The 23,924-nt window shown below is 54.0% G+C and overlaps 2 protein-coding genes across 4 annotated transcripts in view; one reads left to right on the top strand and one right to left on the bottom strand.

Moving 5' to 3' along the window:
• The window catches only part of TCOF1 (treacle ribosome biogenesis factor 1), a 32,539-nt gene extending 22,440 nt beyond the window's left edge, over window positions 1-10,099 (top strand). For 2 of the 3 annotated variants that reach the window (XM_019506135.1, XM_019506136.1), the window contains 9 exons: window positions 105-256; window positions 1,795-2,004; window positions 2,784-3,063; window positions 3,238-3,416; window positions 4,284-4,488; window positions 5,797-6,378; window positions 7,532-7,635; window positions 8,313-8,352; window positions 9,568-10,099. In XM_019506135.1, the coding sequence (XP_019361680.1) occupies window positions 105-256; window positions 1,795-2,004; window positions 2,784-3,063; window positions 3,238-3,416; window positions 4,284-4,488; window positions 5,797-6,378; window positions 7,532-7,635; window positions 8,313-8,348 (1,748 nt within the window). In that variant the 3' untranslated portion in view covers window positions 8,349-8,352; window positions 9,568-10,099. The remainder of the gene's footprint in view (window positions 1-104; window positions 257-1,794; window positions 2,005-2,783; window positions 3,064-3,237; window positions 3,417-4,283; window positions 4,489-5,796; window positions 6,379-7,531; window positions 7,636-8,312; window positions 8,353-9,567) is intronic. The other variant, XM_019506137.1, reaches the window with a different exon arrangement.
• A 2,208-nt stretch (window positions 10,100-12,307) lies between these two features.
• CD74 (CD74 molecule) lies at window positions 12,308-22,092 on the bottom strand. Its single transcript, XM_019506138.1, has 9 exons — window positions 21,862-22,092; window positions 18,452-18,627; window positions 18,045-18,133; window positions 17,209-17,271; window positions 16,759-16,854; window positions 16,360-16,450; window positions 14,954-15,142; window positions 13,806-13,862; window positions 12,308-13,316 (listed from the first exon to the last, which is right to left on the bottom strand). Exons 1-9 carry the CDS (start codon window positions 21,942-21,944, stop codon window positions 13,303-13,305), a joined length of 858 nt encoding a protein of 285 aa, XP_019361683.1. The 5' UTR covers window positions 21,945-22,092; the 3' UTR covers window positions 12,308-13,302.
• Window positions 22,093-23,924: the final 1,832 nt, after the last annotated feature.

The raw sequence follows: 23,924 nt of genomic DNA, 5'->3' as shown, positions 1-23,924 counted from the left end.
CCCTAAATCATGGAGACATCTATCCCCCACCCCCCCTCCCAGCTCACTAGCCACCCTTTCTGGACAAACAGCTTGCAGCCTGCTTCTGTCTGATCTTTTTCTAGTAATGAAGACTGGTGCTGCAGCACTGCCAGCCAGTAGTAAGAAGGCCCAGCCTCCTGCGACACCTCTCCCAAAAGCCCAAGGGGCTGCAGAGAGCAGCGACGATTCCAGCGAGGAGTCTGACTTGGAGGAAGAGGCGCTGACCTTGGCACAGGTAGCCAGGCCATGCGGCTGGGGAGGAGGTCAGGGAGGAAGCTCAGCTCAGCTCAGCCTGGCCCACTGAGCACTGGGGCTCTGAGGCCGTGGAGCTGGGTATTGATAGTATGAGACACCCTCTGTCTGGCACACTTGGCCTTCAAGGCTCTTGATTGCTCCAAAATGGGGAGCACCCTCTAAGCACAACTCGTGAGCCATGCTGTGCAAGAGGTACGGCCGTGGCTCTGCCCAGTTGGCTCCGCGGGTCACAAGCCACTGGAAATCATGCCAGCCAGATGGCTGCTTGGCCTCAACAAGAGGAAGCGCCTGCTCTCAGGCCTAGTCCTGCTACAGCAAGGTGTCTGTGGGTGCATCTGCATGTGTGCATTCACTGCACAGTAACCGAAATTGCTGCACAGTACATGCACGTCTACACATGCGTGCCCGTACTGCGCAGTAAATACGGCGACTTTACGCCGACTTGAGCATATATTTGATACCTGCATGATGTAGGTATCAAATTTATACCCGATTAGTTACTACGCAGTAATGCACATGTAGATGCCTCACTGCACAGTAACATTGTGTGTGCAGACCAAGTTGGGATGAAAGGTAGCCCCTAGTCAGTCCACGCACAGTGTTAATGCATTTTAACATCTGTCTGTGTAGACGCTGACCTACTCCCACTTACTGTACAGCAAATTTAAGCCGGTGTAAATGCACGTGCAGACACGCCCTGTGACACCCACAGCTCTGTGCTTGTTGGGCGCGGGCGGCCGGAAAGGAGCTGCCCACGTCGTTCTGTGCTGCAGAGAACTAGACAGCGACGGCCTCCCTCACTGGCAGGCAAGCAGCCAGCGCGAACAATCACTTATTAAAGCCTGTTTATTATATAGATTATCCTATGAAATAAAGTGGCTGTTGTAATTGGAGCTCTCGGATCATGGCTGGAAAAGGAGGAAAGGCACATGGGTCCCTTGCCCCCGGGCTGGTATCTTTTATGCCAGATGCTGTCTGCGAGGGATGTCTGAGCCCCCGGCCTGCTCAAAGGGCTGGGAACAGGGGAGGCTGCCCGCAGCAGCCCTGCTGGTGTCTGAATGCCAGGAGACTGATTGCTGCTCCTCTGTCCTTTCCCCTTCTGCAACCCTCCCCGGTATGCATTCGCTCCTGCCCTCTGCCGACGGGGTCCTGGCTCTCTGCCTGGTGCTTGTGCCACGGCTGTGTCTGCTCCATTGCAAGTAGTAGGCCTGGGCTCTGATGAAACGATGGCTGGTCAGCTGGCTGCTGTAACCATTTGGCATCTGAAAAAAGCAGGGGGCTGGGTTTCACAGGGGCCTGGTGTCCTGCTGTGCAGCCAGCGGGCTGGTTTCCACCCCTGCTCCTTCCCTGTGAACATGGAGACTCTGCTTAGGTCAGGATTGTCCATGTCCACGCAACGGGGCTGAGTTCTCTGTAAATACCTTCCTGGTTGACTCTGAAGGGGTCGGTCGGCCTGTCTGTCTGCGCGTCCTTAAGCCCCGCTCAGTCTTGACTTGACTCCTTTCACATCTTGCTTAGAAACTGGTTCAAGCGAAACCCAAACCAGCAGCGGCTGCCCCAGCAGCGAAGACGGCAAACACCGTGGCTGTGAAAGCCAGCACCCTGCGGAAAGGGGCGAACGCAGCAGCCCCCAGCCCTGTAAAGGCCGCCGTGACCCTCTGCCAAGCAGCAGAGACCTCGAGCTCGGGTTCCTCGGAGAGCGAGGAGGACACGAAGGCCGTGAGTCAGGTGCGAGCGGGGCCGTGTGCCTCTTCCCACAGGGAGGTGCAGCAGCAGGGATTGTGCCCGGTGTCTGTAGGCTTGTCGCAGTGGAGGTTCCCCCTTGAGGGGGTGGTGTGAAGGCAGGGGGAAAGGCAGGGCTATTTTCATAGCCGCTTTTATAGGAACCAGTAGGCAGAGCAGAGGAGCACAAGAAGAAAATCCCTGTTGCCTTCACCGAGGAGGCTGCGGTTCCCTCTTTCAGACTCTGTCCTGAAAGCTCCCATTTGCTCCGTGCCTGGTCACCGTGCAGGGCTGCACCTCATGTCCGGGTCCCTTCCCCTTAGTGCTGCATCCCGGTTTCACCTCCGTTCTTTTGCACCGAACTGCCTGGTTCCCTCTTCCATTTCGGGCCTAAACTACCGCTTCCTCCAGCCCAGCCCTCGCATGTCCCCCCTCTCGTGAGCTGGGGGGTAACAAGAACACAAGCGGTGCAGCCCCGGTCACCCTCTGATCCTGTCACAATTTCTAGCCTGAGCCTTAATTTGTCAGGCACATTTGTTAAGGGAGCTTCTACCTTGCCCGTGCGAGGCAGGTGGCTCGGTCTTTTCTGCCTACGGGGAAAACAAGGCACTGGTTGTTTAAACAGCTTTACTATGGCTTGTAACACCGGGGAGCGGACTTGACGTTGCCTCGGCCTCGCCTGCAAGGCCATCCTGCTCTGACGTGACCCTGGGGGCTCCCTGTTGTTCAGGGGTTTCTGAACTGGCCTCTGTTCATCCTGACATCTCTCACTATTTGTCTTCCAGCCCCTTCTCCCCTCCAGCTTGAAGCCGGGGACTCCTTTCAGTAAAGCAGCCACCCCTGCCAAGAAGGGTCCTCAAGGAAACGCTGCCCCACCGAAGAGCACATCCGCCAGGGGCAAAGCCCCTGTTGCAACCCCAGGAAAAGCGGTTCTCCCCACTGCAGACAAGGCCAGACCGAGCCCGGCTGGCCCCCCCGGGGCCAACAAAGGACAGGAGAGCTCGGACAGCAGCGACTCCTCGGAGAGCGAGGAGGAGGAAGCAGCCCAGCCGCCCCCAAAGCCTGGTAGGCGACACTGCTCTGGGAAGCTTCGGGGAGTGCTTGGAGCAGGTTTGCCGTGCACCAAGCCAACTTGACGAAGGGCTTGTCATGCCGTAGACCCGAATTTGGCTGGCAGGAGGGCCGCTCGTTCCTTGTTAGCGATGAGGGGGGGTGCTGTAGAGGGCATGTCTCCTAAAGGTTCCTGGGCACATGGAGCTTGGAGGCTGCCAGCGATGAAGCCCTCTGAGGCATCTCAGCAGGAGGATCTCACCAGGCAACTTACTTCTCCAGCAGGCGCGCCCCAGAAGCCGGGGAGGATAAATGAAGCCGAGAGCTCATCCTCTGAGTCCAGCGAGGATGAGGAGCAGCCTTCACAGGTACCATGTCCTCCAGGCTGGGGTCTGCTGGCCCCCGGCATCCATCCCTGAGGAGGGAGTGGATGCTTATGAACAGATTTGCCCCAGGCTTGAAAGATTGCAGCTGCCTGTGGACGTGTTGAATGAGGGGCCCAGCCATGATGTGTCCACTGGGGAGAAACCTTTCCCTGGCACGGGGAGACGACAAACCCCACAGGGCTCGCTCCTGCGGCTGCACTGCAGTGCCCAAGGAGAACCTGGTTCCCTGCAGCGCTGAAGCAGTTAAACCAGGGAAACCATGTCATACCTTGAGCAGCCACTTTTATTTGTAGCCTAACCCATTCCTAAGTCATCCGACCTCCCCTAAAGTGGTTGCATGGGGCCTGCAGACCATCTGTGACCCATTAGCTTTGCCTGCAAGCCTCGGCCTTTGCTGACAGGCCAGAAACCTCCCCTGCATGCCTGCACTGGGGGCAGGGGGGAGCAAAGGCGAACGTGTTGCAGTCAGCTGGATGTGCCATAAACATATCAATCATATACACACCCTCTCCCCAACAGCCTCATGCCATGCCCTGCCCCTACGACACTGCCTGGGTGTGTGGCCAGAGAAGGGGTCCCCTCTGAGCCTGGGGTGCAGGGATAGAGACTTATTCCAATGCCCTCGTCCTTGTGGTGCAGCTTTGCCTGCTGGCGCCCCGGCTCGCATCCTCAAGCTGCAACTGTACCATGGCACAGAAATAGTTTAGGCCCTGGGGAGCCTGCCTGTCTGGAGGTCCATGCCTGGTGCAGTTGGGGACGGTGTTTAAAATGGGCCTGGTTGGAGGCCAGAGGGTATGATGAGCCCAGTATCTTTGTGTGTCTCACCAAGTATGTACATGTGCTCTCTAGTCCCTCCTAGCAGGGTATCCCGGCCTGCTGAAAGCCACTGTGACTTCAGAAGTACAGCAGGCAGGGAAAGTGGCTGCGGTTGTGGCTGCAGCTGTGGCTCCGGCTGACGCTCTTGGGAAGGCGGCCCAGGCTGACATCTCCGAGAGCGAGAGCAGCAGCGACTCGGACACGGATGTTGAGAAGACCCCGGCCCTGCAGAAAGTGGGTGAGTCCAGGGCGGTGCTAGACTGGGCTGGGGAGAGGAGGCTGAGACTCGGCTCCCAAATGTAAGCAGCTGCAGAGGCGGCTCCTAATACCAGGGCAGCTCAGGGCTCCTGCCTGACAGTCGCATCCTTTCCAGTGGGAGGTAGAGGAAGCCCTGTTAGCCGGAGATTTTTGACGGTGGAGAACGGCACTTTGGAGACGAGCCTGCCTGGGCCAGAGCTGTGCTGGGGGGCCTGGCGGGTCTGCTTTGACGCCGAGTCCGGGTGAAAAGCAGGAGCCGGGCGTCCTTGCGCCCATCCTCCGCTTGGGCGAGGCACGGTGTGCTGCTGCCCCCTGCTGTCCACCTCGCGAGACGTGGCAGGCCGTTCCCTGGGGCTGGCACGTCCCTCGGGCTGGCTGCTCACGGGGCTTGCATGTGCAAGGAGCTCTGTATCCTCCTTTGCAACAGCAGCGTGCGGCGCACCTAATAGTTAAACCTAAGAAGCGGGTAGCAACAAGGGCCCTCACAATGTAAGGTACGACCCTAAATATGCGTCGCTCAGAGCACTAATAATACAAAAAAAAGCATTAACACCCAGTGATTCAGGCTGACTTCAGACTCGCGGCCCCCCCTCAGAAAATGTCAGCTTGGTTTTCACTCCTTTTGTTAACCACAGGAAAAAAAAGTAGAGCAGTTCTTCTGTTGCAAAGAACTCAGCCCACAGCAGGGCAGAAGGGTTTTACACTATGATTTCCTAGTTGAAATATCTGGGTTTATCTTATGAATCCTGTTTGCACAACCTTGACCGGCACCCTTGAAAGGCTCTTGAGGCACCCTGGTTGAGATCCAGCGGTCTATCCAGTGTGTTCCCTGCTAGTGCAAATGCAAGCTCGGTGCTCACAAAAGGCAGCGATTCATAGCACTGCGCTGACGTGGGCACTGCTCATGCTGCCTGCTAATGTGCTGGGGGCTGCAGCTGCAGTTCCTGGTCCTTTCTGATTTTAGGGACTCAAAGTGCTTTAATTGCTCTTCTAAAAAGCAATTAAATTGCTTTTTAGCAATTGCTCCTCCCACTCAGTGAGCAGCAGGAGGACCAACTGGCCTTTTCCTTTGTGACTCAGACCCCGACATGGGCGCATGGAGGTGATGCACTTCCCCGTGCAGACTTATAAAGCCCTTTGTGCTTCTCTTGTTCCTCGGGCTGAATCAGACATGCTACCTTGTGGAGTTTGCTGCGCGGGGCGGGGGGGCTTGGACGGGTCCCGGCCTCTCACTGGGGTTGTAAATAAACCTCCCTGGGTCATCGTGTCATTAAACTTGTCTGTGCAGGAGGAAAGCCGCTGTCGTTGTCTTCTGGGCAAGAACCGATCACGCCAAAGGTGGCTTCAGGCAAAACAGCTGCAGCAGGGAAAGGGGGCCATGGAGGTGCCATTTTGAAACCCACCCTCACCAAGAAAGCCCTGGCAGCACCACAAAATGACAGCAGTTTGAAGGGGACGCCAACAACCATGTCCCCCTATGCCCTGCTGTCCATATCCCCCTCGAAAGGGGAGAGCTCCAAAAGCGAGAGCGAAGACGAGGCTACCACAGCCGCCAAGGTCCCGGCTGGCCCAGCTGCAGGTGAGCCAGAGGGGAAGAAGACAGCGGGCAAACAGAAAGCCAAGGGGGGGCCAGGCAAGGCTCCGAAAACACCCCAGAGCGGTGACAAGGAGAACAAGAAACAGAAGAAACCCTCACTGAAGCGGAAGCTGGAAGCAGAGGATGGAGGCCTTGGTGCCACGGGCGCGCCCAAGGAGAAGAAGCAGAAGAAGCAGAGCGGCCTCGAGCCACCCAAGAAGAAGAGCAAAAGGGCAGATGGTGCCAAGAAGTCGCCTGGCAGCAAGGAGAAAAAGAAATCCAGCAAAAGTAAGAGTCTGGTGGCAGCTACTGATACAGGGTCCCCCAGAAGCACACCCCGCTCCCCCAGGGTGGTAGGGCTGGGTTAGCACTGTGGGGCAGGCATCATCCAGCGAATAAATGGCACTCCAGAGAGCACTTGGCTGCTATTCCTTGCTCTCCCTTCCAGTGTCTCATGCGCTCACGGTACTGGGGCTGTTTGACCCTGAAGGCTGGTGGCAGGAGGGGGACTTGCATGCTTCAGAAATCCCCTCTCCTGCTCCCTTGTGTCCTGGTCCGTATGTCCAGGCTCCCTTTTTCCCCTAGACATACATAAAAGCAGCATGAAGTTGCCTGGTTTGGCATCCGTGCTCTCCTGAGGTGGGGCAGGAGTGCTCTCACCCTGCCTTTGCTTTATTACAGCACCACGGTGCGGGGTGAAAAGGGCGGAAGGCAGCTTGGTGCCGTTAGCACAGTGGGAGAGACTGGAGCTGGATGGGCACGTGGTGCTCCCAGTTAGAAGAGAGACTCTTGCCCCTTCCACCTCTCATGAAGGCTTTGCCTTCTGTTCCACCCTCCTTGATCGGGAGACGCAGCCTGCATGGGGGTGGTGGGTCGGGCATGGGTTTGGGGTCGTCCCGGCTTGCTGGTGTTTGAACCAGAGCAGCAGTTGACCCTAAGTCTGTGCAGTGCCGCTGTCCTCCCAGCTCTGCTTTCCTTTCGCTTGCCTCTGGTGCTTGGAAAACCACTTCGCTGCCCCTCTCCAGGGGTGGTTAATGGACAGTGCTGGCTGCACGTGGTCCTGGCTGTGTTGCACGGGTGGGGCTGAGGGTTTCTAGACCACTGCTGCCAGCTGTGGACCCAGCACCGGAGACACCTGCATCATTTGCATGTGCTCTGAGCCGTGTGTGATGAAACAGGGGGGTGCTTAGAGCTGCAGCTGCTTCGTCCTAGGTGCCCCCCGGGTGGGCCAGAGCAGTGGGATAAGTTGGTCCCCTAGGAACGGGACTGGGCCGTTACCATCACCATTTTCTGCCCTGCAAGGGTGGGTGAGCTGCCACCCAAGTGGTGACCCCTCTTCTGAAAATGCCCAACCTTGTTCCTCACTGGAGGAGTCTGACCTGGGTGACAGCACTGCCCCCTGGTCCCTTCTCTCATGTGGCTTCTTGTCCTTTCTTCTCCTTTTTAGAAAAGAAGGCTGTAAAAGACAAGAAGAAGAAAAGCAAGAAGTCTTCTTCTGGGCTGGAGCTAGGTGCAGATGGCTCTTCTGTTCACAAGAAGAAGAAAAAGAAGGTGGGTGTGGACGTTGTTCCTGTCCGTCAGGAACTTGTAGCACAAAATGGCCAGTGTCCCAGGTTACCCAGAGGCGAGGGCCAGTCCAGCTGCTCCGAGTCATGGGGGAGACACCTCTGCTGGGTAAGGGGTAGAGGAGGCTAAAGGTAGCCCAGGAGACCATGTTTTGGATGCCCCCTGAGCTGGTGGGGTAGCTGGGGCAGCCATCCTCTCTGTCCTGCCCCACCATATTGGCAGTGTGGGGGTAGGCTCTGCTCTCCAAACTGTCCTCTCTCCCGAGGAGGGAAGTGTAGCTTTGCTCGGTGGGGCTGCCAGGCCTGCCCCCATCATCAGGTAGTGTGTGTGTGTGGGGGGGGGGGGGGAAACCCCAGCAACCCTTCCCAGCTTGCTTTGCTGTCTTGGAGAGAGGAGGCTTCTGCAGCCCAAAGCTGGAGGGGGCAAGGGAGATGTGGGGGGGAGGCTGGACAGTGCGGGAGTGATGAGAGCAGAGTCTCTGGACCCCACTAGAAAGCTCGTCTATCCCAGCCCAGAGAGCTGATGGAGGGGGAGAGCTGGGAGGGTGCAAAGAAGCCTCCAGTGGCCGACACGCTGTGGGACTGGCCCTGCGGGGTCCTCTACATGCAGCGCTTATGAATGCACGGCCAGTGAAACCATCATCTCTCTCTGCTTCCTCTTAGAAGAAGAAAACCTCCAAGCCGGCGGGATCCTCGTGAGGAGGTACGTGTCCCGTGGGGTTGGCCCTTCAGAGTCTCGAACTCCAGTAACCCGAAGCGAGTGCTTTTAAAGACCCATTGTGTTTTGAGAACCTGCCCTTCAGGCAAGCAGCATCTAACACGACAACCGCACAACAGGCAGAGGCGCGTGCATGCACACATGCACACGTTTCTCTCCGGGAGGGCTGTGCTGTGCTGGCAGACGCATGTTCCTAATTTTGCTCCCCATCCCCCCCACTAAAAGCCACTCTCCAAGCTCCCTGTGGCCAGAGTAGCTGGATGGTTGCCTTCTTCCCCCTCCTTGCATTGTACTTGGCTTTAGCTGAATTCACAGGGACTGAGCCAAAGCCAAGCACTGCTTTGCAAGCCTGCAAGGGTGAAGCAACACGGTCTTTGTCTGGCTGAGGTATGGGCAGCTTAAGAGGAGCTTGTGAAGTTTTATTTTCCTTTTTTGCTCCCTGAACGGAAATCCCCAAGCTCTTAAGCTTATGGTTCCCACAGGCAGCAGGAGTGCAGTGAAGTGCGTCTCCCCTCCTAGCTGTCATGCATCAGCCTCGGCTTAAGCTGCAGGTCCCATGACCTCCCCTCCCTCCGCAGCTTCTCGCCCCACCAGTTCTGCCTGGCTTCTGGCACCCTTGGCCCAAATGGTGTCGACTTGTCCCTGCTGCTTTGGAGAAGCCTGCGGACAGGCTGTTCAGAGAAGCGAAAGCAGCTCAGGATTTCCCCGTTGGAGGCAGCATCTTTTTCTGTCCTCTGGGGGTGAGGGGTTAAGTTGTCCGTATCTTTTTGGTTGTCCCCCCACTTTGGTCAGTAGACTTCCTGCCTGACCAGGCATGGCTAGGGAGGTTGCAAGGGTAGCACGTGGTCCCCTGGCAGAGAGAGGGGATGAGTTGTACCCCTGCTGCTGCCTGCGGGTGCCCATTATATGAACAGGTTGGGGTTTTCCATTCCTCTTGCACAAGGGCCCTAAGACCCAGGAGGAAAATCCAGCACAAAATTCCAAGTAAAGCAACTGCTTTGGAGCATGCATGGAAGGGAGGGGAGCTTTCTGTCTCTGGGGCAGCATTAGGCTCCCCAAGCTTCAGACTATCGTACGACCGCTGGGTGGGGGGGACGAGGGGTGGCGCGTGGCTTTGGGGGAGTTGGCTGCTCATTGTGGGACTGGGACGCGCATGTTCCCCCTCCTCTCTTAACTTGCGTTTCTCTCTTGTGCCTAAAGCGCCGCCTGCCCCATGACTGCCGACGGTGAATGAATGGAGAAGTGTGGAAGTTGGAAAAGGGAAGCCCAGCAACATGAAAACTGGTTTTTTTGTTTGTTTGTTTTTTTTAAATCCTTTAAACTTCTAAATTGTAATTTATAAGGTCTTTTAACTGTGACTTGTAGAGCCGAGCGTTGTAACTCTCTGCCACCAACGCTTGGCTGGGGACAGAAGAAGAAAAGCTGGATGTCTTTTGCCCCTGTTCCCGAAGGCCCCCGTCTGCCATTGCACTATTCCCAGAGAAGGAAGCAGCCCTTGGGAAGGACAAGCAGCGCTTCCCCCTCGCGGAGGAGACTATGGCTTCCCCTTGCTGAGAGGATGATGCAGCCATCTCGTTCCCCTCCCTCCTCGCCCCAGAGCTCTATTTTTCAGAGGCAACTTCCACTCTTTGTGCGAGGGCCGCATCTGTCTTTTTTGCTACCTACTGAAACATGGTTCTTTTTTGGGTTCACTTTTTATTACAGATAAAAACAAAAATGAGAGTTCACTGGGTCTCGCCCTCTCAGCGTCTGTGTTCGCTTAGTCAGGCCTCTGAGGCAGGGGTGTCCCTGGCTTTTCCTGTGCGTGGGGGAGCTGGTCTCAAAGGGAAGATGGTGGGAGGACGGGTGAAATTCTCTCCCGGGGCCTTCGTCCGTGAGCCTTCAGCAAGAAGGTAGCACCGCTGGCTCTAATGGAGGTCTTGGCATGTCGCCGAAGCCTCGGCTGCCTTGGCTTTGGTGTGAGGGAGTCCAAATAGGAACGGGGGTGGTCTCAAGCTGGGTTAGTGAATAGCCCCAGGGGGTTTGCTGCTGTAGGTGACCTGAGCTTTGGCTTCTTTGGCCTTTTCCCTCCAGTTAATGTGAGGCTTTTAACTTGTATGGCAGGAGAGGACAGCTGGATGAAAGGGACTGTTGGGTGAAGGAGGTGGGTATATAAAACCCCTTCCCCCTAACGTAACAGGAAGGCAGAGGGTTCCTACGTTCCAGCCTGTGCTCATGATGGGTCAAGGCCCCTTCTGGTAGCCAGTCATTTTGGGGGTACGAGGAACCCTCTGGCCACCGTCTCCCCCAGCTGCTGTAAATACTGCAAAGCTGGGAAGGAGCACGGGGCTCTGGCCGGCGGGAGCCGTAGTGTGAGGTGTTGTGCCAGGAGTGGAGCAGTCGACTCATGCTCTCAGTGCTCTTGGGTGGATAGCTCTTGACCCTACGCCCCTTCACAGGGGAGAAGTGGATGCCCTTATCCAGCTAGTGTGTGTGAGGGGGGCAATAGGGACAGGGCGTGCGCATGCAGCATGTTGGCTTTGCTGAGCAAGTGAAGCCAAAGTTGTCTGTCTGGTGCTGGGGCAGGATTTGAGGCTTGGAGCCCCAAAGAAATCCCTCGTGGCGCTGCCCTTCATTGCACAGCTCCTGCGGCCCTTGCATGCCCCATGAAAGAGCTGTTGGCCTAGAGACCCTTTAGCAGGGTGGTGCTGCACCAGACCCAAGAGGCACCCAGTGTTTCAGAGCCTGGGACAGCCAATCCTTTCGTGTGTTACAAGCAGCCAGGCTCCAGTCTGGGGGAGGGTACGGGGACCGTTGCTGGTGGTCTGGGAGCACAGCGCCTTCATGTAGAGAGCCGGTGATCAGATGTGCCTGTTCTTGGGGACAGGACTGCAGGTCTCAGCTGCCTTGGGAAAGCCCACTGTCTGCTGAAGGCTTCCTACTCCATACCCTCCTAGCAGGCCCTAGCTATAGTCCCCCTCCCCTACTCCAAGTGTGAGTTAAAACAGAATCGGTAAGCACGGGAATGCGGGTGTAATCAATTGACATCATCTGAAAGAAGAATTGGTAAAGGCACTTGGCAGGAATTTTGCTTCTGGCGTCTGATCTCAACTTCCAAATCCAGGAGCCGCTGTCTGGTATTATTGCTGGATGTGGGGGTACCATCGACCCTGTCGGGGCATTTGTAAAGATTGCAGCTTTTGATGAATTGCTGTGCCGTGTGTTAGGCATTGCACTCACACAGGGGCTATCCAAGATGTTCATCTTGTGACGGGTTTTGAAGCATCCATCTCCACATCTAAGTTTGTTCGGCCTGACCCACACTTTTCTGTCAAGGTCGTGCTTAAGGTAGGGGGACTCATCTGGTGCTGGGATAAAACATGGTAGGAATAGATCTACCCACTAAAAGAAGAGGGGAGTTACCAGGCCAGGTCTAGAGCATGCCTTGGCCAAAAAGGGATAAGGCAAGTGCTAAGGGCTAGGGCAGTGCAGAGTCTGTTCAAAGCTACAGGCAGTGGCAGGACAAAAGGGAATTGGTTCCCAGCCCTGTGGCCTTCCCTGCTAGGTGGGGTCCAAGGGAGCAGAGATTGTCCTGCTTCAGTGACCACTCCAGGAAGGGGAGTGAGTACTTGTCTGCATTCGCCAGTGGAGGCTTCTGGGGCTGGCTGGCTGCATGCTCCCTCCTTCCAGACTTGGGAATAGCTGAGCTCCCCAGGGGCGAGGGGGGAGGAGCTGTTTAGGTACTAAGCAGCGTGACTGGATGGGGAGAGCTGGTGGTGTGTGGAGCACTGAGAGATGCTCTGAGAGGGAGCATGGAGCCCCTCCACCATGGAAATATGGATAAGGGGGTGCGGGCACATGTGCATGCATGTACACGTGCAGCTCCGTGCACGGAGGGGCATGGACAGGCTAAAAAAACACGAGAGCCTGACGGATGGAATAATGAGCCAGCTTGCACAAGCAGTCTCCATGTCAAACGTTTATTTGAAATCAACTTCTTTCCCTTGGAATCAAGGTCGGGATCACACACATTCGCACCCAGCGTCTAGCTCCAGGATTAGCTCTTACCCTCCCCATTATAGAAACATCCAAATTAATCCAAGTTTCTAATTTCTTTCCTCTTAACCTTTATCTGCCTATGGGTTTAAAAACAAAAGAAAGGAAGCCTGCACTCCTCTAGGTTTCTAATGTCTCTGCAGCTTGCCTATTGCAGTTAAAAAGCTTGGAGCTCTGTTGCTGCTGCATTCAAGGTCTGTTCAGTATAAGAAAGCAGTAAAAGGCCTTAGCATGAAATCATCTCTATCCTTATCTACAATCTCCTTGACTGGAGAGGCTTTCCCCCACCATACAAAGGTGGTCTGTGTGCTGGGAGGTACTGGGCCATCTGATCCAGTGACCGCTGCCTGCAATGGGTTATTCCATAAAGGAGAGAAAATGGAGCATGTGTCCCACCTTCTGTATTATCTGCCTAAAAACTGCTCTGAGGCTTACTGAGCTTACAGGCTATGCTGCAGATAGCATCAAATAGACCAAGGGTCTACTCAAAACACCTGTGCGGGTGTCTTCAGCTGCCTGATTAGCCAAAAGGTGCCCAGGGGTCTATGCATTGAACTGCCCCATCCGCCTCGGCTGGAGGTGAATACAAGGGCACACCTGTGCTTTCTTGTCTAAAAACCCTCCTAATATAAAGCTGGGTTTCTGCAGTGCATCTTAGCACGGGGTGAGAAAGAGTCACCAGCAAACAAGGATTTACAACCAACCCAACGTCCTGCCCTGCTAAGGGGATAAATATTAATAAATGCTGAACAGAGGAGCTCAGAGGCTGCTGCTGTTAATATGATTCAGGAAAGCGGTATAAAAGCATGAGGGAAATAGAGCAGGGATGTGAGCTTTGCCTCTGCGTCGTGGTGGCTTTGCGTCTTGGTGCAAGAGGCCAGAGGTGCCCGGCATCTGCCCCTACTTGGTGATTTCTGGGGAGACACGGAGGAAAGAAAGCAAGGGATGAGAGGGGTGGAAGCAATGCTCAGTACCCCCAGCTGCCTTTCTTTCAGTGGTCAGAACATTTCTTCCTCCTCCATTCCCTGCATGCTGATGCCAAAGACAAAGCCCCTGCCCGCCCAGATCCACAGCAGTCTTATGCTGTGATACAGCCCCGAGGATGGGATTTCACCCCAGCATCGGTGACAGCCCCCAGCATCCCCGCAGGGGCAGGACATAAATCCCTGCTGGATTCTTCTTGCTGCTTTTGGTCCCAGCCCAGTATGTGGCCAGGACCACGTATGCCTGGGCCTTTGCCTCTCATCTTTGGGCGTATCTACACCTCCCAACCATCTTCTGCCCCAGTCCACATGCACTCCCCCATTTCCCAAACCTGAGCACTATTCATTGCCCCTTCCATGCAGCCCCCTTCACCACTGAGCTGCCACAGCTGGCGATGCTGGACTGGCGTGGTCTCATACCTTTGTCCAGCTTCAGCTGCTCCACGCCGGAGAACAGCAAGTCCTCGGGCTCTTCACCTGCAGGGAAAGGCAAAGACAGCTTCAGCATTGGCAGCCAGCCGTCAAAGCCTACCCAACTACCCAACCAAGCTAGCCCTGTCCCTCCTACCCCATATCAGCCTCTACTACGGCTACGTTCACATGTGATTGCCACCAGCCCCAGACACTGAAGTAGGCTCAGAAATTCCTCTGCACCAGCATCAGCTCATCTAAAGTGTCTCATTTCTCTGGGCCTCGCTACCTGCTGGGTTTGGGATTATCTTGTTCATAGATTCATAGATGCTAGGGTCGGAAAGGTCCTCAACAGATCATCAAGTCCGACTCCTTGCCATGGCAGGAAGGAGTGGTGGGGTCAGATGACCCCAGCCAGATGCCTACCCAGCCTTCTCTTAAAGACCCCAAGGTAGGGGAGAGCACCCCCTGACTCTTCAGGGGGCCTGGCATAACAGTGCGATGAAAATGGGGAAATCTTAAATCACCTCCTCTTCTGCCTTTGCAGACAAAGACCCTGAATATATTCCAGGGAGGCTCGCTGGGAGTGCGTGGGCTCAAGCCCACATTGGTCACAGCTGAGATCGTCCTACTGCTCTGGTTCTCTAAAGTAGGGTCACCACACATGATTTCCACACTGGGACGATCTTGGCCATCTCCATGTCATGAAGACAGCAAGGATTGAAGCTGCTCTTCCTACATTTTTTGCAGGACTCCATGCAGAAGTGATGGTAATAGTGTGCTGGCACCAGTGAGGGGCAACGTGATTCCTCTGTCTTGGGCCATGAGTGCGCAGGGGGTAGGAATAATACAGAGGCTTGACTCTTCAGCCAGCTAGGAGGGACCATGACAGCCCAACCTCAGCTGTTATCATCTCCACAATCCTTTTTCTTGGCTCCAGATACACAGCACCTCTCATGGTGTTACCTGGGATCTTCCCCCCACCCCTGAGCTCCGGCGTCCGATCCTGGGAGGTGCCCCACAACTCCGTATTTAACAACCCTAAAGCCTTGTCAGCTCAGACGAGCCAGAGCTTATGCAAAACGAGGCAGCTGCTGCACGCGCCTCTTGCTCCTCTCCCCCTTCCCCGCACAGGCGAAGAGCCACAAGCTCCATACCACGGCAGTTGAGCTTCTCGCGGGTCTCAGTGCCTTCCACCTTGGTGCCGTTTTTGTAGACGCACCAGCAGTAGCCCGTGCTGGCATGGCACTGCTTGGGGAGGTAGTCTCCATTTTCATCACACTGTGGGTGGAATTGGCCTGGGTAGATGCCTCTAGGGCTGGCCTCCGCTTGGCATTTAGTTTGCACTAGTGATAAGCACAGGAAATACTGTGAATATATTTCACTCTTCTCTGCATGGCGGTGGTGGTGGTGGTGGTGGTGGTGGGGTGGGTCTGTATAAACCTCCAAGACCCTTGGAAGCACTGAGTCAAACCAAGTGGCAGCCTGTCTGAGCATGGAAAAGGTTGCAGGGCATGAGTGCCCTGAAGCTCTCAGCCACCCTGTTGTGACCCTATCTTGGGGGCAGAAGGGGGAGCATCAATACAAATGCTTCTTAACAGAAAAAGAATCCTAATTTGATTGCAGCGGCCTTATTCCTGCACAGGATTTCTCCCAGGGAACCTATTTAGCCTAATGATAGCAACTGGTAATGGCTGCTGCTTCATGGAGGCATTCACATAAATTCTGCTAATGGAGATGCATCCAGGCACTGCTGGGTGACTAATTGCTGTGAAGTTCCAGGCATCAGGGCTTTTAGCACAGACACTAAATGAAGATTAAAAGGAGGAAAAAAAGAGCGAATCCCAGCAAACCCTCCATGTCAGCGCTAGTATCCGGCATGGGATTTCAGGTAGTTCTACACTCTTTCTTTTTTGTTTTTTCCCCCCTGCAGATATTTAATTTTTTGAAACGCTGTCTTGTCATCCCGTGGGCAAAGCCCGCATGCATTGCTTGCTAGAGCTGGGGCTGAATCAGAGCAAGGGGTCATCCGCAAGGATGCCCCACGGCTGTGAGAACTCAAACAGGAGTTTTGCTTCCATTGTGACATAGATGGTGAGACAGGGTGAAAAGCAGAACCCACTTCAGTGCAATGGGCCAGTGCTCAGGGCAAATCCCTGGATTGCCAAGAGACAAAATGCTGAATGCTATTTCCATGGAGTTTCTTTTTTCTATCAGGAGAAGGCCCTCACTGCTAACAGATGGGGACCCAACTTTGCAAAACCTCTGGCTCGAAGTGAGCTTCTCTATGCACCCAGGCTATGAGAGCTCAGAAAGGGAGAACCTTTGTTGTTAGGTCTTCTGCTAGCTCCTACCTTTGTCCACCTTTCTGGCCCTACAATAGCAGCTAGGGTGCAGGAGAGAAGAGGGGGCGAAAACCCAGAGGAAGGGAAAGATCCCTCAATACCGCAGAGCAAACCCAGGCCAAGGGTGCCTCTGAGATGCTCTGACCCATGGGTGGTACCACAGCAGCATGAGACTCATCTTAACCCTCAAGTAATCTGGAGACCTGTAAGCCCGCTACCTTTCACTGCTGGCATCTTAGTGGGTTCCTCGGTTTGGGGCTTTTTCGCCATCTCGAAGAGCAGCCACTTGTGCATCCAGGACTCAAAGGACTGCAAGAGACCGAACCAAGGAAAAGGAACAACAGTTAGCATCAGTCTGCGCTGCAAAGGCAAATGCAAATGCACCGGGCAGCCGGCATGGACCTCCCCCTGTCACCTTCCATCTCGGCAGGGCGATACTAGAGACACTGCAGCCTTCGCTGCATGAACTCTGAGCGTCTCAGGGCTCGGTATCCTTTTGTCTCCCCCCGACAGAGGCATGCCCACTCCACCTCCCACCCAGGTCCATGTTCCCTGGAAGAAGGGCTAGGCATGAAGCAGCTGGAGCGCTATCCAGGTGACCGAGTGTGAGCACTGACCTGCCAGTCAGAGTAGGTCATGGAGCTCTTCAGGTGTTTCAGGTTCTCCATCATGGAGTTTCTGAGCTCAGGGAACATCTTGCTTGGATCACCCATCTGCAAGTCACCAAAAGAAGCAGGCATGAATAGAGGGCACCTGTGCCTACCTCACATGGATGCCACAAAGCCAAAGAAGCTCATGCCAGCTGGAAGCCAGCTCCCAGGGATGGAGAGAAGCCCAGGCTGCCACTATAAGGCAGTGAGTCCCCCAGGCGGGTACGTGGGCAGACCAGGAGACAGAGGACTATAAAAGTGAGGCGTCTCATACCTCAATGGCTCCCCTCACCACCCCAAGACAGGCTGAAGAAGCAGAAAGAAAGGGATCAGTTTGCCTGTGTGGCCCAGACATGCAGACACAGGAGTCTGATGGGGCAGGTACCAGGTGCCCAGGTGCACGGAGGAGGCTCTTACCAGGAGCAGGTGCTTGACCTGATCTTCAGTCTTGTTGCTAGCTGGGCCTGAGTTGTCCATGGGCTGGGGAGAGAATTCAAATGGACACAGTCAGGGGAAAGACTGGAAGCAGATCTCCTGGAGTGAGAGCAGGAAAGGTGGGACCCGGCCAGCCCCTGTGGCATTTGTGTTGGACACACAAGTGCGAGCCCAAGAACCATCAGCAGAATGACTTGCCCCCCTCCCCAGGGTGGGTAGAAACACTGGATTTCAAGGCCCAGTTTAATGAAGACCCGTCAGAGCTTGTGTTGTCTTCTTGCATACGGCAGGCAGAAGAGCTGGGCAGTGGGGGATGCTGAACAGACAACTGCCTACTGTTCCTCCTTTCCAGCCCCTGCCTGCTCATTGCTCGGACTTGGCCCTAACTGCAGCAAACTAACGAGACAGAGCAAGAAACGAATGGGCAGTGGGATGGGGACCCCAGTATCACTGGAGCAAGGGGAGGCAGAGATGTCAGTCCCAACCCAGTTCCCAGTGGGCAGGTTGCAATACCCAAAGGAGATGCACCAGCTACCCCAACACCCACTGGCAGTTGCGGTAATCCCAATGGGACTGAGCAAGGCCTACAGTGATTGTCCCTGCCCAAGGGCAGTTGGGAAACAGGAGGTCCAGGCCACATCCCTGGTGGAACAAAGCCTGGGGTCAGAAGTGGAGGCTGAGAAAGGCTGCATCCTGCCTCAGTCACTCACAACCCGGACACCAAGCTTAGAAGGAGCCAGGCAATTGGAGTCCCAAGAGGACTAGGAATTGGCTGCGGTTACAGCCATTTCGAGAGGGACCCGGTGGTTGTCTCTTACCCCGGCATCCATCTTCGATGCAAGCGGCAGCTCCCTCATGGCCATGGGCATGCTGATCATCGCCATCTTCATCTTGTTAGAGGACTTGCCTGGAAGGGGAAGAGAGGCATAAAAAAAAAGAAGAAAAGACCATTCTCAACTTTACCCCCCCCAGTCTGTTCTGGGGGTGACTTCTCCCCAAAACTGGAGTCAAGCCAGCAAGTGGATCCCCAGGTTTGAATTGCATGAAACTCAACCCAAAGATGAGGTCTAAAACGAATGAAGCCACCAACCCTGTGGCCAGTGCTCCAGCTACCCCTGGTAAGGTCCAGATGATTTCCCATGATTTGCACTGGGGGGAGAGGTGGCAGAGAGCTACCTGGTGCCTGCTCAGATCGTCCCACAGGCAAACAAGGAGAGAGACTCACCTTGGGGGAGTTTCCTGCTCATTGACTCCAGCTGCAGCGTTTGCGTAGTCTTGGTGAGCTTGCTGATGTGGCTGCCCTGCTGATACACAAAGTAGACCGTCACAGCCTGGCCGGCAAGCAGCAGGGCCACCAGGATGGAGAGTGCAGAGTATACTGCTCCACGGCTGCAGACAATCCTGGAAGACACAAGGGAGAAGGAGGTGAGGCTGCTGCAATCTGGGACGTGCCCACCCAAAAGCAGAAATTGCCCATCCAACCTGCTCTCCACATTAAAGTCATGGCCTGAAAATGGGGTTGTTAGCTCAGTTTCTAGTGCTAGACTGGAGCACCGCTGTTTCCAGGTTTTTCCTTGCAGGGACTTTTTCACAGGACCAAAGAGTGGAGGAAATTTGTTCTGGGCATTCATCCTGAACCTGCCCTTTTGGAGAAGTCATCCCATTGACTTCCCCTGAACTCCGTGTGCCACTTTCGATAAGGACTCTCCGGCCTTGGTGCAAAACGCGTTTTGTAAATCAAGCCAAATGAAATGCGTGGAGGCTGCATTTGTCATGCAGAAGTGAGATGGGGGTGCTAGCCTCTCTTCTCTGCATGCAAGATCTGCTGGGGGAAGTGAAAGTTTTATGAGAGGTGGGAAGTGCATAGTACATTTTCGTGACTGGGTGGAGAGGGGGGTTGGCTGGAAAAAGAATATTATTAAGCATCTCTGAGACTTCAAAGAGAGGCCAAATTGAGCTAAGAGGAGGAATTTCTGAAGTCATGTATGGTTTCTTTGTGGGTATGGCAGTTTAGTTGGATTTCAATGCCTTTTCCTTCCATATTTTCCAAGCTTTCCTGATTTAGGGTATGATCCACTGCCAGTTGAAGGCAGTGGCAAAATTACTTCTCCTCAGCACTGGATCAGCCCTCCTGGTATCCTCAGCTTCACACAGGAGAGTCTATGGGAAAAACTGGAGTCTACAGAAGACCAGCTTTATTACCTCTCCTAGTGTGCCTGAAATACATCTGTTGCATGTGCTTAAGAGAGAAAGGACTCAACAAGCAACAACTGCAAAAGTTATACACAGAACAGAGACCTTGGAAATCAGTCTGAAAAATAACACAAGGGTAGATCCTTTCATGAGCAGGAATTACTTTGCTCGTGATGGGGAGGGATACATGGGTGACTGGGTGGCAAAGAAGGATTTGATGGTGTACAAGGAGCACTACTGCAGAGCAAATGGTAAATACAACCCTCCTACTCCTCCGCACTTGTATTCACGCCTCAGTTTTCTCACTGTTTTACCTTTCACGATTTAACAATTACAGTTCCTTCGTGAGTTCATTTATTTCCCTTTATTTTGTTAACAAACTTTTAAGCACTGTGTTGTTTTCAACATAGCTGAAACAAATTGCTTTCAGAGGGGACAGCCAACGCGCTTTCATACACCTTCCCATTGGCTTTGGTTTCCTGGTGAAACTTTCACAAACGGCGCAGCCCAGCATTTTAAGGCGAGGAAAAAGAAATGATGAGACTAGTGGGGTGAAACGCAGTGAAAGGAACTCAGCTGGGAATGTCACAAGCGTTGGTAGATGGATGTGAGATTTCAAGAGGGCAAGTCCAGCCTCAGGCACACGCACACAGCTGTCACTGAAGCCAGCGGGCACCAGGCTTGGGATTCAATGTAAGCTCTGGCTGTTGCTTAAACTAGAGTGAGTTAGCAAAGAGTCTCAAAAGAAATGACTGGTGTTGTAGGAGGGCCAAGGAAGGAGTTATGGATGGAGAGGAGTCCAGACTAGCAGTGCAATTCCACCTTGCGAAGGATGAGGTCACCCAGGAGCTGAGCAGTCACATTGGGTCCCTTGTACCTGGCCTGGCACCCCTGCAGCCTGTGATTGCAAGGCAGCCTGGCAGATGTAACAGGGAGAGGAGGGTGCTGCAGAAAAAGCAGCAAAATGGAACAGAGAGAGACCCTCAACTCACTAACCAGATGGCAAGAAGAACCCATCAAGGGTGGATCCAAGCCAATAAGTAACCAAGGACACTGGAAATAAACCTGAGGGGTTTGTGGCAGGAGAGGGAGCACCTTTTTGTTTTAAAGGAATACGGACTCGTGATCGAGGTGATATAAAATCTAGTCGGTCTAATAAATGCTATCACCTCGACCATGAGTCCTGATCGTTTTTTGCCTCTAGACCAAGACAGCTACAACCTGGATACCTGACACCTTTTTGTTTTAAGAAGTTGTAGCTGCTTCTTCTATTCAAAAACAGATACAGCAAACTCCTTGCCACTGATTTCGTAGGAGCTGAATCCGCTCTCTCTCTCTCTCTTTCTCTCTCTCTCTCTCTCTCTCTCTCTCTCTGTTATCAGTGTTCAAACACTATCTCCATCCTGCCGTCCTTCTGCAAGCTCTTCTGCCTGGGAACCCCTGACGTCATGAGATCTCTGGTGTCTCATTAGCAGTGGATGTGTGACTTGGCTTGTGGTTACAGAAATGGGGAAATAACTTAGTGGAAGGCAGCCAACCTGAAAACAATGATTACCCCCCTTGGCTCAAATTCACCATTTTATGCAGAACAGAGGAAAAGATCTTTCCCAAAGCCCATCCAGGGGAGGATATAAGATGCATGGACAATAAGAGAGACAGACCGGAGGACAGAGACAGCTGTGGTGTCCCCAAGCAGCTGGATAAGTGGAGCACAGGAAATCCTGTTCCCCCAGGCCACACCTCCAGAAACGGGGTGGCAAAGGCTCCGGACATGGCATTGAGGAACTAAAAAACGTGGCATGGAAAAATTAAAAAATTACTGATTGATTAGATGTTGTTCATGCAAACCCCACCCTCTGAGCACACACCACGAGCGGATGGGGTCAAACTCTGCCGACAAGTCTGGTACTGGGGGCAGGGAGGGGGCAGGTCTGAACAGGGCGTTGGACCCAAAGGCAGGATGACAGCACAGGGGAAGAGGAAGCCACGATTGCAAGAACTTAACACAACATGATTCCCCGGTGGGGTTGGGGTTACATGGGGCGAGACTGCAGGCTTGGTCGAAGGCTCCCGAGCCAGCTGGGTAGACAGGGGCAAACACTCCCAGGCAAACTGTTGCCTCCCTCAGTGTCTCCCTCCTGTACATGAAAAGCTTTTGGAGAGGTTGGCAGACCCTGGCATGGATATTTCCTGGGCTTGCAGAGATGCGCCCTGACCGACGTCACTTCCAAACAGGACTCCTTGTGAGTCCAGGAGGGCAGGGAGAAGTCAAAGGTCCAACTTCCAGCCCTGGAGAAATCCCCAGACTCCATCCACCAAGCCTCTCTCTCCCTGTCCGCTACGGCAGGAGCCCCTGGAGCCCTCCACCTATATACTCACCCCCCGCCCTCCTTTCTCCCCCCACCCAAAGGCATACAAAGGAAATAGGTGGGAAATAGATACCGCCGTGATGCCGAGCGCATGGTCAGGGCAGGCGCGGTGGTCTGCTCTGGGGTGGAGATCAGGTCGCTTCGGTCCTCTTCCATGGCTCTGGCTGGCTGGCCCCTGGGGTGGTGGTGAGCTCTGGCTGCTCCCTGCTCTGCCGCCGAGCTGAGACTGAAAAAGAAACTGGCTTCTGTTCCTTTGAACCTTCTGGAAGCCCCCAAAACAAGGAAGTGAAAGCTTCAAGGTCTCAACAGTTGGAAATACCCCAGCCAGCCCTGCCCACCCCCTCCAAGACCACATATAGACTTCAGCCGGACACACCGTCTCAGGTGCAAGATTAGCAATTATCCGATTGGCCGCTCAAGGCGGCATCACTAGTTTCCAAGCAAACGTTTTCATTCACGGTCCTCAGCCCATAGAGTGATAAATGAGCCACTGAGAACAAGGGAAAAGGAGTTTCCTCGTGTCTCAGATCTGACATCCCAAAGAGAAATAACGCCCTGCTCCCAGACCAGCCCTGCGGCAAGATGGTTCACAGCCTAACGGGGGACCCGCACAACCTGCAAGGTCCAGCCACCTGCCCCCGTGCTGGCCTGTGCTCCCCCGAGCATGTTCAAAAGCAAGCCTCCGGACTTAGCGGCAGGTTTTTGCTCCCTGCTATAAGCTGCCCCATTATTTTCAGACTCCTAGGGCTAGATACTGTGCTGACCCTAAGGCAGCAAATGACTTGCAGAGTTATTGCACCACCCAGGCACCTGGGCCCTTAGTTTGCACCTATTTTCACTTGCCAGGAGAAATATGAGGCTTCTCCTTGGCACTGACTCAGTCCCTTCACCTCTTGTGTTAATTAATCAGGGCTGCCTCACCCCTCCCTCACAGTCAGAAGAGGGGTCCCTTATTAAACAGCACCCCCAAACCTTCAAAAGCAGAACAAAACACACAATTCTGAGATTTAAAAAAAAAAGGCATTTTCCTTTGGGCTGAGCTCTCTGCTTTTTTTTTCCTTTTGGGCTGATTAACACATCAGCTCCTCAAGCAGGAGAGTATGTAAAAAGCACTGGTCTCTGCTTTATTCCCCCCAGCCCTCAACCTGGCCTCTCTTTCCTACTTCAAATTGCTGCCAGCTTGGTACTGGGTTTTACAGCGTGCTTGTCTTCCAGACTGACCGGAAACCACCCAGCGTCCAAGCAGTGGTGGCCATAGTGTTGCTGGGACCTTGGGCAAGAGTCATTTGGGGCCCCTTAGAGGCTTAATTTGGATGACCTATACGCAAGTCGGACATTTGTTGCAAAATTTTGGGGCCGCCTAAAGTGTGGGACCCTGGGCAGTCACCTGGTTTGCTCTCCTCTAAGGCCACCACTGGTGCAAGCCACCCAGTAGCTCCCCATGACAGCCAGGAAAACAATTGGGTGCTGGGCACTGCGGGAAACCTGACTTTTATCCTTAATGCAAACTAAAGGTAACCCAGAACCAAAGCTGACCTAGTGAAAGTGCCATGTCTGAACAGGTTTGGTTTGGAAGATAAGAACCTAGTTCTGCAAAACCTCACTCGCGGTGGCAGAGAATGACACATAGAAAGTCCCACAGAAGCTAACGGGACTGATCATGTAAGTAAATATTAGTAGCCTAAGTAAGCCCTGGCAGACCCGGATCCTGAGCTACATGCGGATGTAAGCAGTGTGGATCAGTTTTTCTGCTAAGAAACAGCAATCTATCTAGCCACGGGCCTAGGTGTTATGTGGGGCTCCAAGCACTGAGGTCAGGATAGCTGCAGTTATTCAGGGATTACACATTTAAATCAGAATAAATGAAGCATGTCAATGTGCAGTTGGTTTCAGACAACTTTGGAAATTAAACCAGAGCACTGCAGTGCTGTAGCAGGCCTTGTGAGGGTCTCTGAGCATGGAAGTCAGGGTCTTCATCAGATCATAGGGAAAAAAGGGTTAGGTGGGTACTCAAGGGGTCACCTAATCCAATCCCCTGCTCAAAGCAGGATCATCCCCATCTAAAACCTCCAAGATCAATGTTTGTCTAACCTGCCTGTAGCAGTTTGCCAGCCCACGGAGCCTGGGGGCAGTCTG

This window comes from Gavialis gangeticus, unplaced genomic scaffold, assembly GCF_001723915.1.
Source record: "Gavialis gangeticus isolate Ggan-Ray unplaced genomic scaffold, GavGan_comp1, whole genome shotgun sequence".
NCBI classification, from domain to species: Eukaryota; Metazoa; Chordata; order Crocodylia; family Gavialidae; genus Gavialis; species Gavialis gangeticus.
This window is presented reverse-complemented; position numbering and strand designations above follow the sequence as displayed.